Source organism: Hippocampus zosterae, chromosome 19 (genome assembly GCF_025434085.1).
Source record: "Hippocampus zosterae strain Florida chromosome 19, ASM2543408v3, whole genome shotgun sequence".
NCBI lineage: Eukaryota > Metazoa > Chordata > Actinopteri > Syngnathiformes > Syngnathidae > Hippocampus > Hippocampus zosterae.
In genome coordinates, this window is record NC_067469.1 from 11,149,488 (window position 1) to 11,168,018 (window position 18,531).

An 18,531-nucleotide genomic window follows, 5' to 3' on the forward strand; every position below is an offset into this window, starting at 1 on the left:
AGGTTCGATTGCTTTCATTTCGTTTGGACTTGTAATGACAGGTATTTCAACACCAGGTGGCGCAGTTACTTCAAGTTGCAGAGCACAGCGAGGGAGGGGAAGACGAAGAAAGAGGGAGAGAGTAATGACCATTGAAGGGAACGTGATATGTATCTGATTAAACGAAGCGGGTAACAAAGAACGAAACATTCAGGAGATGCCTGGAGTCGGAAAGACTAAAATCCACGAGACTTTGAAAAACAAGGAAGGGATTCTTACTCAGTCCAATCCTGGCAGAGCATGGGCTCTGTCACGACTCCGACAAGCCGAGTTAAGTCTGGATCCCAAAAACGTAGACGTAAACAAGGTCTCCGTAACAAAAATAGGTTTTAATGCTTATAATCGCACCGACAAAGAGGTAACATAAAGCGCTGGTCAAAACAAGGACCAAAGAGAACATAAACGAATAACAAAAAGCGCTTGCATAAAAGGCAAGGGAGAAAATTAAAGACCGCCAATACAAACTAAAACAATGTATCAAAATACACGCGAGCAAAAAGACAAATCACAAAACCAAAATCGTACTTACAAAAAGCAGGTGTACCGAGAGTGCAAAACGCGAAACACGACAAGGTCAATAGTCAAATAGTCCATGAGCAGCGAGAATAGCAATACCAGAAAAAAAACTCCGACACAGGTGCATAGCAGAAGAGACCTTAAATACAGAGTTCACAAATTATAGATTGGCAGCAGGTGCGTACCGAAGTCCGCTAATGCCACCTGCTGGCCAGACCAAAACAGTATCATGACAGTACCCCCCCTTCAACGGATGCCTCCCGGTGCGCAGAATGGAAAGCGCGGAGAAGGGACGGGTCCAAGATCCAGGAGTGGGGGACCCACTGCCGATCCTCCGGGCCGTAGCCCTCCCAGTCGACCAGGTACTGGAACCCCTTACCCCTGCGCCGAGAGTCCAAGATTTCCCGCACTGTGTGCACCAGATCGCCATCAATAATCTGCGGAGGAGGAGGTGATGTGATGTGGAGGGGCCAGGGGGCTTGCGGTCACAGGCTTAATCAGGGAAACGTGGAAGACGGGATGCACCTTCATGGAGGGTGGCAGCCGGAGCCTGACGGAGACGGGGCTGTTGATGGACTCCACCTCGAACGGTCCCAAGAAGCGAGGCCCCAACTTGCGCGACATCCCCGCCAGTCGTAGATCCTTCGCGGACAGCCATACCTTCTGCCCCACCTGATAGCTCGCCGCAGGGCGACAGCGGCGATCCGCAATCTGGCAGTTCCTCGCGGTCGTGCGCGACAGCGCAGCCCTGGGTTCTCTCCACACCCGATGAGCCCGTTTCAGGTGGAGCTGTATGGATGGGAGTTCCACCTGACCCTCCTGGGAAGGAAACCGAGGAGGCTGGTAACAATAGACCGACATAAACGGAGACCGACCGGTGGCAGACGAGACAAGGGTGTTGTGGGCGTATTCCACCCACGGCAGGTGAGTCGACCAAGATGAAGGGCGATGGAGACACACGCAGCGCAGCGCTGCTTCCAAGTCCTGATTGGCACGTTCAGTTTGTCCTTTGGTCTGCGGGTGGTAACCCGAAGACAAGCTCGCAGTGGCCCCCAAAGCCCGACAGAACCGCTTCCATACTCGGGAGACGAACTGAGGGGCCCGGTCGGACACAATGTCAACCGGAATCCCATGAACACGGAAAACATGCTTGATGAGGATGTCGGCGGTCTCCAGAGCAGACGGCAGCTTGGATAAGGCTACAAAATGGGTCAATTTAGAGAATCTATCCACAACGGTGAGTATGACGGAATTGCCTCGAGAAAGAGGCAGGCCCATGACAAAGTACATGGATATGTGGGACCACGGCCGAGGCGGGACGGGCAGAGGCTGTAGCATCCCGGCCGGTGGCTGATGGGATGATTTACTGCACGCGCAGTCGGGGCATGCCATGACGAAATCCCGTAACTGCGGCCACCAAAACCGCTGGGAGACGAGGTGGAAGGTCCGGTTCACCCCAGGATGGCACGCAACCTTAGACGAGTGCCCCCACTGCAAGACGTCCGAGCGTAAGGGTGGGGGCACAAAAAGTTGCCCGGCGGGACAACCAGCCAGGACTGGGGTTCCGCTCTGGGCTTCCCGGACCCTCCATTCGATCTCCCATTGTAGAGCCCCCAAAATACGATGGGCGGGAAGAATGTGCTGCGGCTCGTTGCTTCTTTCCGCAGGTTTATGAATCCGGGAGAGAGCATTAGGACGTATGTTTTTGGAACCAGGACGATAAGTGAGAGTAAAGTTGAACCGTTTTAGAAGAAGCGCCGACCGGGCTTGACGTGAGTTGAGTCTTTTGGCTGATCGAATGTATGCGAGATTCTTGTGGTCGGTGTACACAGTAAACGGCTCCTTAGTCCCCTCGAGCCAGTGTCGCCACTCCTGCAGAGCCATAACGACTGCTAGCAGTTCCCGGTTCCCCAGGTCATTGTTGGCTGCGGCTGGACTGAGACGGCGTGAGAAGAAGGCGCAAGGGTGGACTCTCTGCTCAACTGGGGATCTTTGCAACAGTACCGCCCCCACACCTGAATCGGAAGCGTCCACCTCTACAATAAAAGGAAAAGCTGGGTTAGGATGTTGCAAAACCGGGGGGTTAGTGAAAGCCTTCTTCAGTCCCAAAAATGCATTGTCGGCGTCTGTGTCCCATCTGAATGGAACCTTGATAGAGGTCAACCGGGTCAGAGGCAGGACTCTCTGGCTATAATTCCGGATAAACCAGCGGTAAAAATTGGCAAAACCCAAGAACCGTTGCAACCGTTTGTTCTTCGTCATGTCATCCATTTTCTTCGCTTTGAATGATGAATGAATGATTCAGGGTGTCCCCCGCCTACTGCCCGAAGACAGCTGGCATAGGCTGCAGCACCCCCCGCGACCCTAGTGAGGATCAAGCGGCTCGGAAGATGAATGAATGAATGAATGAATATATATATATCAATTTTCCGAACCGCTTGATCTTACTAGGGTCGCGGGGGGTGCTGGAGCCTATCCCAGCCGTCTGAAGCCATGGCTAAATGTATGGCTACTGCATGCAAACCTGTCAACATTGTGCATGGACGATTCCATCCCAAAACCAGCACCCTGAGAGTGTACGCAAGCCGAAAGGAAGGAGGCCGGGGACTAGTGAGTGTGAGAGCCACTGTCCAGGATGAAACATCCAAGCTCCATGAATACATAAAGAAGAAGGCTCCAACGGATGACGTACTCAGAGAATGTCTCAGACAATGGGGAACAGAGGATGACGTGCTGGAAGAGGGACCATCATGGGAGGACAAGCCCCTCCACGGGATGTACCACCGGACCATAACTGAAGTGGCTGATCTCAATGTAACCAGGTGAACCTTACTTAGATGCTTGTAGTGAAGGCTTCCTTGTTTAACAAATGTAGCACTGTCACTTTAAGAGCCACACTAGATCAAAACATGCGGGAACATATGCAGCGTGTGAGAATCAGACCAGAAAGGGTGACATGCACGTAAAGGAGGGTAGTCGCTGAACTGTGCCCACTGCTTGTCCCAACTTGATACACCCATGATCGTCCTCGTAACCCTGGCGATATTCAGGTAATTGGTAACTAGTTTACCATGACGCATGTTAGGTGTTCATTTTGGACAGATGATTAATTAGTTGAATGGTATTTGTAGAGCACAATATCTGGAGTGGTTTGGGTTGGAGTTTGAAATCTACCACTAGTGAGTCGTGTGAACAGCTGTACAGCGTAAGTGTTCGCAATGTTATAAGATGTAAATATGTTTTTTACTGTAAATTATATGAACTGTGTTATCTGTTCTTTAGAGGGGAGATCATTTGTGTTTGACCACGTGCTTTGTACACACCCAACACACCGGAACATATCGAGTAAGTGTGGCTGCATCTCAAAACATTGGGTTGTAATGATTATTTGTTCTGCACTAAGTAGTATTGTGGCTTGTAAATAATGTATTTTTATTTCTGTTTTCCTATTAAGCAAGCCACTGCTGTTGTCTATTGTGGCGTAATTGTCTGTAATTTGTTAAATGATTTTCTTTGATCTCTTAGATCCCTTTTCGACCTCTTTTAAAATTCTGTTAACATCTCAGTCTTTCATCTTAATGTCGGGAATAAAGCCCACCTAAAAATTATTTTGTGTCCAGTCCAGTCTTTCCAAAGACTCGGCTACACAATTCTGGTGTCAGAAGTGAGATTCCCTCTTAAATTCTGAGATTGTAGTGGATAGTGTGAGTTGAAGTATAATAGACAACAGTAGTGGTGAGAAGTGAAGCAGTCCTGACGCCATAGTGTGGAGTGTCGATGGAGTAAGGCCTTTGTGTACTGCCGGTGGTTCGTGTGGCTGAATGTGGAACAGCCTCGCATCGACACGCATCACTGGACGCGAGGGAGTCTTCAAAGCTGCCAGAAGAGAAACGAATTGACTTTTTGTGACTGTTGCGCTTTGCTGTGTTAAATACATTGCAACGGAGACTTGAAAATGTCAGAGGACGACGCGCAAGCAGCTGGCCTCCTGGCAGGAACCTACAGCGAGGATGACCCAAGTTCCTTACATTTGGGTGAGGAAGGTAACTGCGTGACCGCGTTACAGTCGCAAATTAGCGAACTCAGTCGAAAACACGACGCTATCATGTCAAGCATTGAAAATTTGGGTAATGTTCAGCCCAGATCAATTGTTTACATCCCAAGAGAAAAACATATTGTACCTTTTTCTGGTGAGATTGGGAAAGATGTTGACACTGTTGATGAGTTTATAGAGGAAGTAGAACGGGCAATAAGAACAAGAGGTCTACAGGAGGACGACCAAGTAGACTTCATTCTTTCACTGTTAAAAGGTTCAGCCCTAGAGGAGGTTAAACTGTGCATGCGAGGGCAACCTAAGGCGCCCAGTGATGTGTTTTCTTGTTTGCGTGAAGCCTTTCGAGAAAAACGTACGGTACCGCAACTTCTACACGCTTTTTATGCTCGCAGACAACTTGATGTAGAAGAATTGCGTGAATTTTCACATGCTCTCTCCCAACTGCTCAATTCAGCCCTCCAACAGTCGCCTAATGTGGTATCTGATGCTCAGATCGCTCTTAGAGACCAGTTCGTGGAGGGAGTGCGAGACTCCACCTTGAGGCGTGAACTGCGTAGGCTGCTCAGAGAGAGACTGGAAAGTAGTCTATTCGATGTGAGAAAGGAGGCAATGATGTGGGCCCTTGAAGACCAACCACCTCACACTAGTGTTGCAAAGAACAGAAACCTGGTTAGTGACCACCAGGATAGGACATTAGAGAAGAGAGACACGACCACTGAAGTCCAAACTGACTTATCCGTGACCTTGCAGGAAGTAGTTAAAATAATTGCCCAACAGGGAAAGGCTATTAGTGAATTGACAAATGCCGTACGTGGACTCACCATGACCAGTAGCAGACCTAATGTTCAACCCAAATATACGAGTGACGGCCAACCAATTCGTCTGCGATGTGAATGTGTTGGACATATTGCTAGGCAATGCCCGGTGGCACGCAAACCCTCATATCAACGTCCGACTATGCCCAGCCCGCCAGTCCAGGGAAGCGGGAATCCTCCACTGTTGTGAGCCGGGCTGTGAGGGGTCGGAGTGAAGGTTCAAGTAATTTGTTGACGAGAGAACATTTTATAGAGAGGGCTGTAGGCAAATGCCCTGAAGTAGACATACAGATTGGTGGAGTCCCCTTGCGATGCATACTTGACTCTGGAAGCAATGTAAGCACCCTCACCTCTGCTAAAACAGTGGCCCCGTCTCAGAGAGAGAGATGGACTCTTGTACCGAGTGATTAATGATGCTCACCTGGGAGAATGCTACCAGTTGTTACTACCTGCCTGTCTCAAAGATAGAGTTCTCAGAAGCGTCCATGACCAGATGGGACATCAGGGTATAGAGCGAACATTAGGTCTGCTGCGGCAAAGGTGTTTCTGGGGAGGCATGCATGAAGAAGTTGAGCAGTGGATAAAGAAGTGCCAGAGAAGTGTTTTGACCAAAATGCCACAACCAAAGATTCGGGCCCCCCAAACTCCATTTTTGGCGACTCGGCCACTTGAGGTCGTTGCTGTGGATTTCACGACACTGGAACGTGCAACAGATGGGCGTGAAAGTGTTCTCGTGATAACGGATGTATTCACGAAGTTCAGTCAGGCAATTGCTGTTCGAGATCAAAAGGCAGATACTACTGCAAAAGTCATCTTGAGAGAGTGGTTTCTCAAGTATGGTGTGCCAGAACGCCTGCACTCAGACCAAGGCCGGAATTTTGAAAGTGCTGTCGTGTTTGAGTTGTGCAAGCTCTATGGGGTTAAGAAGACCCGAACCACACCCTATCACCCCCAAGGCAACCCACAGAGTGAAAGGTTCAACCGGACCCTACATGATCTTCTGCGTACGCTTCCCCCTGAAAAGAAACGCCGTTGGCCGGAACACCTGTCCGAATTAGTCTATGCATACAATGTGACTCCACACTCAACAACGGGACATTCACCCCATTACTTGTTGTTTGGCGTCCATCCTCATCTTCCAGTGGATGCCTTACTGGGCCAAGAGCAACAAGTCAAAGATGATACAGTCGACTGGCTTGCCATACACCAGGAACGACTCAGAGATGCACATGCCCGGGCAAGAGAGATGGCTGAGAGCAAAGCGGCTGAGAGAATGGCCCAGCAACAGGAGAAAGTCTACTGTCCACCTGTTGATGTGGGCGAACTCGTGTACCTACGTTTCAGGCCTCTCGGAAGAAATAAGATACAGGATGCATGGGCCTCGACCATGTACAAGGTTGTGGATGTACAAGGAACCACCTACACAGTAGAGACCCTGGATGGAGGACTGACAAAGAGGGTGCATAGGTCCAACCTCCGTCCATGTGTGGGACCAGCGCCAGAACAGAGAAGTCTTTGCCAAGCGCCTGAAAAACAACCTATTCCAGCTCCACCATCAAGAGACGAGGCGGATGATATCGAGTTCGTATTGGTTGAAGAATTCAATGAACCACTTGCGAAAGAGGAAGTTTCCCAAGAGCCAGATGATAATGATAATGTTTGTGACACTGGTTCTGAGGAGGAGGAAAATTTGGAAACGGACTCGCGGCAAAACATTGAGGCCACGTCAGATGTTAGCATGGCCGAGGAGAGCCCAAGACCTGGGCCTGCACCGAGGGGAGAAAGAAAAGTGACTGTTAGTGTAGGTGTACCCAGTTCTGCCCTACGCAAGAGTCAGAGGAAAACTGCAGGGAAACACAATAATCCGTTCAATCTCCCCGTGTCAGCATGCAACGCCATTTCATTAAGTCCAGATGTATTCTCTCAGATTTTAGCAGGGGTGGTTCGCTACACTTCGACCCTCTCCAGAGAGGTAATAGAGTGATAAGTCACTGAGGACGTTGACTTGTAGCAGGGGAGAATGTAACCAGGTGAACCTTACTTAGATGCTTGTAGTGAAGGCTTCCTTGTTTAACAAATGTAGCACTGTCACTTTAAGAGCCACACTAGATCAAAACACGCGGGAACATATGCAGCGTGTGAGAATCAGACCAGAAAGGGTGACATGCACGTAAAGGAGGGTAGTCGCTGAACTGTGCCCACTGCTTGTCCCAACTTGATACACCCATGATCGTCCTCGTAACCCTGGCGATATTCAGGTAATTGGTAACTAGTTTACCATGACGCATGTTAGGTGTTCATTTTGGACAGATGATTAATTAGTTGAATGGTATTTGTAGAGCACAATATCTGGAGTGGTTTGGGTTGGAGTTTGAAATCTACCACTAGTGAGTCGTGTGAACAGCTGTACAGCGTAAGTGTTCGCAATGTTATAAGATGTAAATATGTTTTTTACTGTAAATTATATGAACTGTGTTATCTGTTCTTTAGAGGGGAGATCATTTGTGTTTGACCACATGCTTTGTACACACCCAACACACCGGAACATATCGAGTAAGTGTGGCTGCATCTCAAAACATTGGGTTGTAATGATTATTTGTTCTGCACTAAGAAGTATTGTGGCTTGTAAATAATGTATTTTTATTTCTGTTGTCCTATTAAGCAAGCCACTGCTGTTGTCTATTGTGGCGTAATTGTCTGTAATCTGTTAAATGATTTTCTTTGATCTCTTAGATCCCTTTTCGACCTCTTTTAAAATTCTGTTAACATCTCAGTCTTTCATCTTAATGCTGAACAATTTTTCATTGTTCGGGAATAAAGCCCACCTAAAAATTATTTTGTGTCCAGTCCAGTCTTTCCAAAGACCCGGCTACACAAGGACAAGCCCCTCCACGGGATGTACCACCGGACCATAACTGAAGTGGCTGATCTCAAGAAGTCCTATCAGTGGCTCGAGAGGGCTGGCCTGAAGGACAGCACAGAGGCACTCATGGTACACACTGAGGATACTGAACAGAACCCTCAAACTTCCTGGCCTCTGGAAGAGGACACGAACTGAATGTGTGTGTGTGTCTGGGTGACCCCTACTGGTCAGACTTTACTGGTGTCATTAAATGCACCTACAATTGAGGTTAATTTGTCATTTCTTTATTTAAAAGGGACAGTGCATATTAATTAACATTTATATTCATAAATATTTCTGAATTAGCCAACAGCTACGTTTCATCTGCAGTCCCTGGCAGGTCAGAAGTGACATTACAAAAATTAACACATAAAAGAACTTGACAACTGATATACCAACGACTAAAATAATGAGAGGACAAATAGATAAATTGGTTTCAAATTTGTGCTGACAGATCTGGGGGGGTTTTCAGATTGATTTTAAAAATGTTTTAAGTGGTACAGTCTCTTATTGGAGGTGGAATCTCAATTCATTTGCCGTTTAAAATAAAGCTAGTGATGAGTTGTTTTAACTTTTTTTTTAACTTTTGTATAAGTCTGCAATGTCCCAACAAACATTTTTTTCTTTTAAAAAATACATTCAAACTCACAGCTGAGAAATGTCTTTGAGGTAAGATGCAGAGTGCCAGTGTACTGGCTTCTGGAACTGATTGTGTTCCATGGAAAGGCATCAAATTCAGCCTGTTCAATTTGAATTTCCAGTCTTTGGACCCAAACCTACCATGTCAAACAAAATAGAATTGCATTAATTCAAATACTAATAAATAAATAATGTGTAAAAGTAAACTACCATAAATTTACCTGTGTGGTAGGTAGTTGTGTCCTGGACAAGATGATGATCTGGAAGGTCAAATCTTGTAACTGTTCCTTCTGAATAAAGTCAGAAAATGAATATCTCAATCAACACTGATGCTCATGACTTCCATTTATGTACCAGCGTCTCAGGTCTGAAAATCGCTCCATCGAGAATGGACACCTTGAGATTTTGGAAGAGCTGTAATTATCCGCACACACAATCAAAGGTTACTCATTAATTACTTTATGATGCCACTTACCTTCCCTTTCTAAAAGTGGACCACCAGGACTGAATCCGCTAGTTGGATGTTGATGATCCTTCCATGTAGTTGGATGCTCCAGAGTAGTAGATATTGACTAGGTTCCATTTCCCGTACCACAATCAGTTCTCATTCTCACATCACCCCTCCTCACTCGCAATTTGTATTTTTGTTTGAGTACTCGCCCTATTGTGCGCGAGCCAAAGAGCTGCACATGTCCTCCACGCTCCAATCAAATGTTCTAAATGATGGTCTGTGGGGGAATAATTCTTTCTGCAATGTAATGCAACTTCTTTCATTTTGTTTTTCAAAGCCTTCAAACTGATCTGAAGACCGTCAAAATGTGGCATCGTGTCCGCAATTGCAGATTGCCTTGCGGTAGCCGATCGGCTTCGGGAAAGCACTACATCGCAGGTAGTGTCAGGTATCGGTCTGTTTTGTGTTGCGATTCTTCAACAATGGAGGAAAAGAACATTGTAGTCACCCAGAGCTCAACAACATGGGACAGAGCCAGGAGAGAAGAGGCTTGAAGAACGGTGAGCAAGGACGTTGGCATGCCTGATCGGTGTATTGTATTGTTTTGTATTTATAGCAAGAGAAAAAAAGTAGCTTGGCCACAGTCACAGCAAAGAAATTGAAGTACTTTGCAGTGCTTTCTTTTCCGACCCACTGAAATGGTGCAGTTGTCTATCAAGGGAAACCTCTCCCCCTTCTTCGGTGTGGATAAAAACTGTAGTCAAAGTCCAGTGAGTAACGCGCTTGGGTCTGAACATTGCATGACAACTCAAAATGTTGCGCTCAGTTCTGTTATTACTTCTGCTATGTTCAGCCCGACCACGAGTAAGCAAATCATGCGGTGCAATTCCATATACAGTGGTACCTCAACTTACGAAATCAACTTACGAAAGAAATTTGTTAACTAGAAAATTTTTTAAGTAGAGATGTGTTTTCCATGTAAATGCCAGAATCCGTTCCAAGACCCCCAAAATTCAGACATAAATGCCTGCGATTGGCTGGCAAACGATTCAGGGTGTCCCCAGCCTACTGCCCGGAGACAGCTGGGATAGGCTCCAGCACCCCCCGCGACCCTAGTGAGGATCAAGCGGTTCGGAAGATGAATGAATGAATGTTTTCTCAGGCATATAAATGCATCAAAATATGTATCAAATATGTGTTATGAATCAGATTATTGCACAATAAATGAGCGTTGTGAATAATGTAAAAAAAACTAAGAATAAAGTAAAAAATAAAAATGATGGTCATTTAACACACTGGTGTGCTGCGGCACAGGGTTTGACACAAACACTGATCTACACACAGACACATACGGCAGAGGTCCCTCTTAGCCAATGGGATGCCAGGATGATACTCGGGAATAGCCAATGGCAGAGCAGCTCTAAGTATGTTGCGTTCAGGAAACTCGGAGCTGCGAGTAGCAGCCCATACTGTATTTTTACCGTTCGTATCTAGAAATTTCTTTCGTAACTCGAGGTAATACAGTATTTCCCGTTAAGGCGTTTCGTAACTTGAAAATTTCATATGAAGAGACGTTCCTAAGTAGAGGTACCACTGTATAGTCAATGCAGTTCACGCGGTTAGGCACGATGTGAGCGGATATTGCAGGTCATGCATTTGGATCAGTGGGAGGCAGCGTCACACATAGAAAATTTGGATATTTGCCTATTCGCCCAAGTTAGGAAAATCAAACTTTTGTCACACATTGCCTCACGGCTTTGGGAACATTACTAAGTTACATATAGCATCACGGAGAGGTAGTTTTAGAGACGAGATTCTAAAACAATGGAGGAGAACATCAATGCCGTCTGTAGTCACCTGGAGCTGTACAACATGGCCAGTTATCAGAACCGAGACGGAGCCAGAAGAGAGCAGGCTAGGAGAATGGCAAGAGAGGAAGTTGGCATACCTGGTAAGTGCATTTATACACTTGACAGCTCTTGAAACATCACAAGATCGCAACCTCAAGATTGCAATTGTGCGAAGCATAAGCCAAAGGCTTTAGCTCAACCACTGGCCACTTGATTGCGATGTACAAACAAATGGTACAAGGCCTGAAGACAGCGGTCGCCAAACTTTTTTGCCCCACGGACCGGGTTAATGTCAGACAATATTTTCAGGGACCATCCTTGAAGGCCGGATAAATTCATTCATTCATTCATTCATTCATTCATCTTCCATACCGCTTGATCCATACAACAAAATAATATGATATGCCCTGCATAAAAACGGTGGTATTTTCGTAACAGAAAGATAAACACAAATCACGACACAAGGAACGTCCGATCTGGCCGCAACACTCTCTGGTCGCTATGGTAACATTTAAATGTGCCTTCAAATTGAGATACACCGAAAAAGAAAAAAGTGCATGAAAAATACGACTCACCATCCCCGCATATTATGCAGAATGGGCTTGGTGCGAGGGAATCTCCCATTGAAATAAATCCATATCTTAAGTAGGACTCCTGAAACTGTCCTATAAACTGTAGCCTTTTTTTCCTTGCAAGTCGTAGGCTTCTCTTCTGTCTGCTGGCTGGGCCTTTTCCCCTTCCAAAAGGAACTTTCCAAAGACGTTTTTTTTTATCCATTTTGCTAGCTCTTGGGTTTCATTTTAGCGGTAACCTATCACGTGACCGAGAAGCGGCGCCTTCACTTGCGTCAAGAGTGACATACTGTAGACGAATACAGAGAATCAGAACAGAGAATCTGGTAGTTTTTCAAAATAAAACATCTTTTCTTATATTTTATTTATTTCAGAATGTAAATGTTATTTTGTCTTTCTGTGCGGCCCGGTAGCAAATGACCCGCGGACCGGTACCGGTCCGTGTCCCGGTGGTTTGGGACCCCGGCTCTACGGTGCTCTCTTTTCACAATCGCAGAAATGGTATGGTTGTCTACCAAGTTAAGCCCCTCCCCTTCTACAGTGTACGCGAATGAAGCAGCCACACAGCACTACGGTCAAACCCCAAGTGTGTAAAGCGAAGCGGAGAGCTTCCGTTTGCTCTGAAAATAGCTTGTTAAACCACGATATGGTTCATTCACTTTCAGGATTGTGCCAGTTGCCATTTGTTTCTGCTTTTGTTATTCTTCTGAAACGTTAATTTGCTTCAGCTTTTGTTCATTTGTTTTCTGAAATATAAATTTGTGGTTGCTTTTGTTTGTCTTGATTTTGCAAGGTACAGTTTTCAGGTTTTGTCAATGTGTTGTCTGACATGCAAATTTGTTTCATGTCTTGTAAAAGTTTTATGGAATGTTAACGTGTTTTGGCTTTTGTTAATTCGTTTTCTGAAAGTGACCCCCCCTCCTCTCCATGCAATATAAAAGTTTCTGGTTTTGCAGTTCTCAGCAACCCTAGGTTTATCAACTAAGATAAGATATCCTTTATTTGTCCCACATCGAATGGTCACTCACTGGCACCTTGTGTTTATTCTCGGGCGAGTTCTTTAAAATCTTATGAAATCTTTCTTTAAAGGGCCAATGCCGAGGTATTTAAGCTTTTCACAGTTAACTATAGGCATGAACATATATTACCTTTGACACAACAGTGCTCTAATATCTTATGAAATTTGAGTGATTTTGATGACTATTTTTCAAAAACCGGAAGTAAGATGCCTGGCTGACTAAAACCCCGCCTCTCACAGTCGTTGCCGTCCCCCTTTCATGACATAGTCCTAAATCTGGCTGCTGCGCGCACCACCCACAAAACAGTAAATAGTAATTAAGGCAGAAGAACATTTTGTGGAGCCGTGCGTCCTTGATCCACAGTCAAGTGGCAGTCTTTATACAGCAATGGTAATGTTTGTGGAATAATGCTAATATTATGTTATCTTTTAGCCAACAGTTTGATTTACTTACAGCTGTGGCTTCTCCATCAAGTCTGATTGTGGGAATTGCGCCAGTTTTGAGGTTTAATCTACCTGCCAATCCACTTTGGCACTTGCCAATGTTCATCAAGCAGTCCTCCGAAAAATGACAATCACAGACAAACAACTGCTGGATGGTCTGTCGTCTGAAAGGTCGGCGCCTTCATCTAACAACGCATGTGTGGAAGAACGCATAGAGGTGGACTTCATAATTTCAGAGCAATAGAACTCCAGCTAGGGAGGCCGGTGCTTCACCTAAGGTGGCCACTCATTGCACCTCTTTCCCGGATATGCATGTCAGACATCTCGTAGGCTGTTCGGAGAAAGTGGGCGTGTGTTTGGTCTGCAGGGGCGGGACCAGGGTGGCTAACTCAGTTTTACACATAAGACTGAGTGAGCCACAAGATTTCCTGGATTGGGAGCGGCTGTGGCAAAGATAGCAGGAAAGCTACAAGATGAGTGAACGGATGAAAGCACCACTTTAGTGGGTGTTTTGGTGAGGATTTGTCATTTTCACATGGCTAAAAGCTCAAAAAAGTAGATTTTGCATGATATAGGCCCTGTAAGAGTTCATATATGCGACAATTTTGCTATTGCCCATTACGTCCTCTCATCTGTTCTCAATCTGTTTTGAGTAAGGTGTTGATGTTGAATGTGTTGAAAACAGAGGAAAAGCCCATCAAAAATATATAGATCATCTCAGTCAGCTCCAAGTCCACTTCCAAAACCACGACATTGATTTCCAAATTTATTTTTTCATGATGGAAGATAGCTCCAGCAGCATGGTCTGAAATGAGGGGGAAACACGAAAACAACATCAGGTTATTACCAATCAAACAATCTTATTATATTTGTATTTTTAGAAATTGAGTTAAATCATAAGATGAAACAAATTAAAATGTGTTTGCTGCAATCAGTACCTTCAGAAATATGTAAAAAAATAAAATAAAAATACAGTGATGCCTTGAGATATGTATTTAATTTGTGCTTGATATGCAATTACTGAGGTTAGCAGGGCCTCCCCTCCCGAAACGCAGAACATGTAGTTTGTATAGGGCCCTATGTTTCGCATCCTTCTGGATCTTTCTTTTCTGTCGGGAAATTGTGAAATATGAACGCAGGTATACAACTGCATACTCTTTCAATGTTTGGGTGAACTTGTTGGAGCTTTCCAATGTTTTTTTACACCAGCGTTCAAGCCTATAAATTCCATTGGAGCAGTTAAACATGCAACAAAGTGCACCTGTCATTTTGTCACCTGCGATGAAAAAATAAAAATCTCTGCAAGACGGGCGCTACACCAGGGATGGGTGGGGGTGTTAACCTGGCAGAAATCTGTGGTGCCCTAGTTAAGACCCTCCAACATTTTATTTCATCCATCCAGCCATCCATTTTCCGATCTCCTTTATCCTTACAAGGGTGGAGCCTATTGTAGCCGTCTTCCGGCAGTAGGCGGGGGCTACCCTGAACCGGTTACCAGCCAATCGCAGGGCACACAGAGACGAACAACAATCCGCGCTCACGCTCACACCTAGGGACAATTTCGAGTGTTCAATCAGCCTGCCATGCATGTTTTTGGAATGTCGGAGGAAACCGGAGTACCCGGAGAAAGCCCACGCAGGCCCAGGGAGAAGATGCAAACTCCACACAGGGAGGCCGGAGCCGGGATCGAACCCACGACCTAGGCACTGTGAGGTTGACACGCATATTTATTTATTTATGCATTCATATATGTGTATTTGTGTGTATATACAAATTCATTTAGGAGAAATCTGTAAATAACTGTTCTTGTAACGCCCCTTTCTGCTCAACAAAATAGCCACACCCCCTTCTCCCCCCACCCTTCCCATGTCCTAGTGGGAAGTTTAGAGGAACGTTTCTAATATTGTCAAAAAACGTTGAACCATCGACACCAAAATGTATTGACTTTAACCCACTTCAACCACTGAAAATATCACTGTTAGCCTCTCTATAGCTCACTTATGAGAGAACGAGACATCGAGGTACTTTTATGTAGTTTTGCTCATGCTGGAACGGTGTTCTTTGATAAGTCTCCAATATACAGTACAAACACAATGCATTCGGAGAGGCTTATCATACACTGAATTGTTTGTAGGTCGTTATATATAAAATTTCAAATTTATAAGGTTTAGCTTTGCTTATTTTATTTCCCAAGTTCATCTCCAGGGGGTATGCCCGCCACTTTGTATTGTAAAGAGCTGCACCCTAAGCGGCCACACCTGGCTAGAGCTACGGTGCTATGAATTTTTCAGTCAATCCATCCATTTTCAGCACCACTTATCCTCACTACAGTTGCGGGTGTGTTGGGTTTTCAACAAAAAAAAAAAGCCAGGGCTGTCACACGCCTCTTTTCAGACATTGATGCACTTCAAGCAGCCACTTCTGCGAGTGCATGAGGCAGAGCGACATCTGTGGATGGACAGAAGCCAGCATTTGCCCCTCTAAATTTGTATGGATCAGTAGCGTTCAGAATACTTGCGAAGCTCCATGTTTAGTCAATGAGAAACGAATTTCATCTCGCTAATCTTGACAGCTGAACGCAAACTGCTGTAGTGGTGTTAGCCCGTAAACTAGCTGCCTGTCTGTGGAGTCCCACCCCAAAAACTCACTAAATGTCTGAAAAGGATGACTAATCGCCACCATAATTCATATGCAAATGCATTCTATTGTGGACTCCAACCTGTAAAAATATAAAATCAATCCTCCTTGCCTCATCGGAGCTCACAATTAAAGTCAATAAAATCCAAACTATTGTATCGCTCGTTTTTTATATTTTCACAGGTTGAAGTAGACAAGATTAGAGCTGTACATTGGACTTTTGGTGACAATCGGTAACCGTTTTCAGGCACTGACAAAAGCATGTGATAAAACAAGCCAGGAAACAATCCGGGCTCACACTCACACCTCGGGACAATTTCGAGTGTTCAATCAGCCTGCCATGCATGTTTTTGAAATCTGGGAGGAAACCGGAGGACCTGGAGAAAACCCACGCAGGCACGGGGAGATGATGCAAACTCCTCACAGGAAGCCCGGAGATGGATTCGAACCCACGACCTCTGCACTGTGAGGTCAAGGCGCTAACCACTGGCTCACCAGGCTGCCCCTCAATGGTCCCTTTAAGTTTAATTGGTGTGATGATCAGGAGCGGGTGTTTGGAAAAACCTGTAAGGGCTTCTAGAACTCAAAAAGTTTTGAGAACTCCTGGTTGTGATTATTTGCTGGTATAAATTGAACGATTCAATTGTGACTTTGAATGTAAACTTTTCTGATATAATCTCACCATAGACATTCTCCTCCCGCTCGATGGAGGCGGTGGAGTCACCACAGGACTCTCTTCCTTGCTGAAGTTTGGGGCCTCAGCACTTGTTCCACTCAAAGAGTATAGACTGGGTGATAGCCTTCCATCAGACATGACTCTGGACATGAAACTGCTTTTCCGGGCTGTTGAAAAATGCTCACTCTCAGGAGAATCCCCTGTGTCACTTAGTTCTTTATAAACACAGATTCCACTTTTCTCTCGTTGTTTATTGCTCTGGGCTGCAGGTGTCTCCATGTGGCTGGCCAATAATGTGGGTCGAGCGCTAGTATACTGCAGCATGCCAGAGGTAGGAGGTGCATCTGAATCATCACTACAAGATGACTGTATCCCAATGTCCAGAGTGAGTTGCCGCTCCGTAGCTCTCAGATGCCCCAGACGCTGGATGTGCACTTGGCTTGGCTGGTGGGTCTGTGCAGGAATCTGGTCGACAGTGTTAGACACCTGTACAAAAGGGGCTAAGGAGGTGAGATTCAACGGCTGAGTTTCTTCAAGGGAGCCGGACGAAACTGAGCAGACCATTTGTGGAAGGTGCACCAGTCTTTGTGGAGAGGAATTCGGGAGTATGCAAACCTGCTGGATGATGGAGTCCTTCTTTGACATGCACACACTCTCACCATCTCCATATTTAAAACCATACAAACTCTGTTTGATTTTCCTCACCCCCAGATGGAATATCTCGAGAAGGTTGAGGAACAAAGAAACTCCCGATATAACCAACATGAAAACCATGAAAATGTTCTTCTCAGTTGGCCGTGACACAAAACAATCCACGCTGTTGGGGCAAGGTAACCTCTCACATTTGTACAGAGAAAACATCCCAATCCCGTACAGAGCACACTGACCTACAATAAAACCCACTTCTAATACAGATCTGGTCAAGATATGGAAAACGTATGTTCGCAACAGTGAGCCTTGAAGGGGCGCTTTCCTCACTTTCTTCTGTTCGTCTAGTTTTCTGAGCTCCCGCTCTATTCGCTTATGGTCAAGAACGGGGTCCGTCGCCTCCAGTTCAGCTTTCAGACATGCTTTTTTTCGGTGCCTCTCCTTCTCAAGGGTCCTCAAATGGTACAACGCGTGGCCCATGTAAACCAAAGAGGGAGAGGACACAAATATGATCTGAAGGACCCAATAACGGATCAGAGAGATGGGGAAAGCCTGGTCGTAGCAAACATTCTTGCAGCCAGGTTGCTCCGTGTTGCAAACAAATTCACTTTGTTCATCATCCCAGACATCCTCTGCTGCGACACCAAGCACAAGCATCCGAAAAACAAACAGGATGGTCAGCCAAATCTTCCCCACAGTGGTGGAGTGCATATGGACCTCCTCTAAAATGCTGCCCAATAAATTCCAATCCCCCATCTTCTGTCACATTTTTTTCCTGCCAGAGAAAAAAAAACGAGAACCATGATTGTTTCACACCATAATGAAAATGAAAGACCAAAACAACGCAAAAATGAATTTGACTTACACTTATCTGTGGTCCTTGTCCTAGCAAATAGACGCTCATCATTGTTCTCTCCGAGAGAGATATGTCACTGTCCAGTACTGCTGACTTAATTGCATGGGCGTTGGGAACTGGGTCTCCAGTTTTCAAGTGATCGATGATGACGCCATAATGGCCTGAGGTTAGATCCACTCTGCTACTCTTAACAGGTCACTAGACTCGAAATAGTACCGACTGAACTGTCAATATTTAGGATGTTTACAGCCTCCAATCCCACGTTGTAGAATGGAAATTCAATGCATAGAACAGTTGTTTTGTTCTTTTTTTTTTTTTTTATACATTTCAGCTTTCACTTAAAATCTACCGAGGCAAAATATTGACAATGACAGAAAGCTGGGAAGCCATGAAATGATGACGCTCACCTGTTCA

The 18,531-nt window shown here is 45.5% G+C and overlaps 1 protein-coding gene across 1 annotated transcript; it reads right to left on the minus strand.

The window, feature by feature from the left end:
- Positions 1–16,467: 16,467 nt before the first annotated feature.
- Positions 16,468–18,461, minus strand: gja10b (gap junction protein alpha 10 b). The gene has a single exon (XM_052052169.1). It carries the CDS (start codon positions 18,015–18,017, stop codon positions 16,551–16,553), a length of 1,467 nt encoding a protein of 488 aa, XP_051908129.1. The 5' UTR covers positions 18,018–18,461; the 3' UTR covers positions 16,468–16,550.
- Positions 18,462–18,531: the final 70 nt, after the last annotated feature.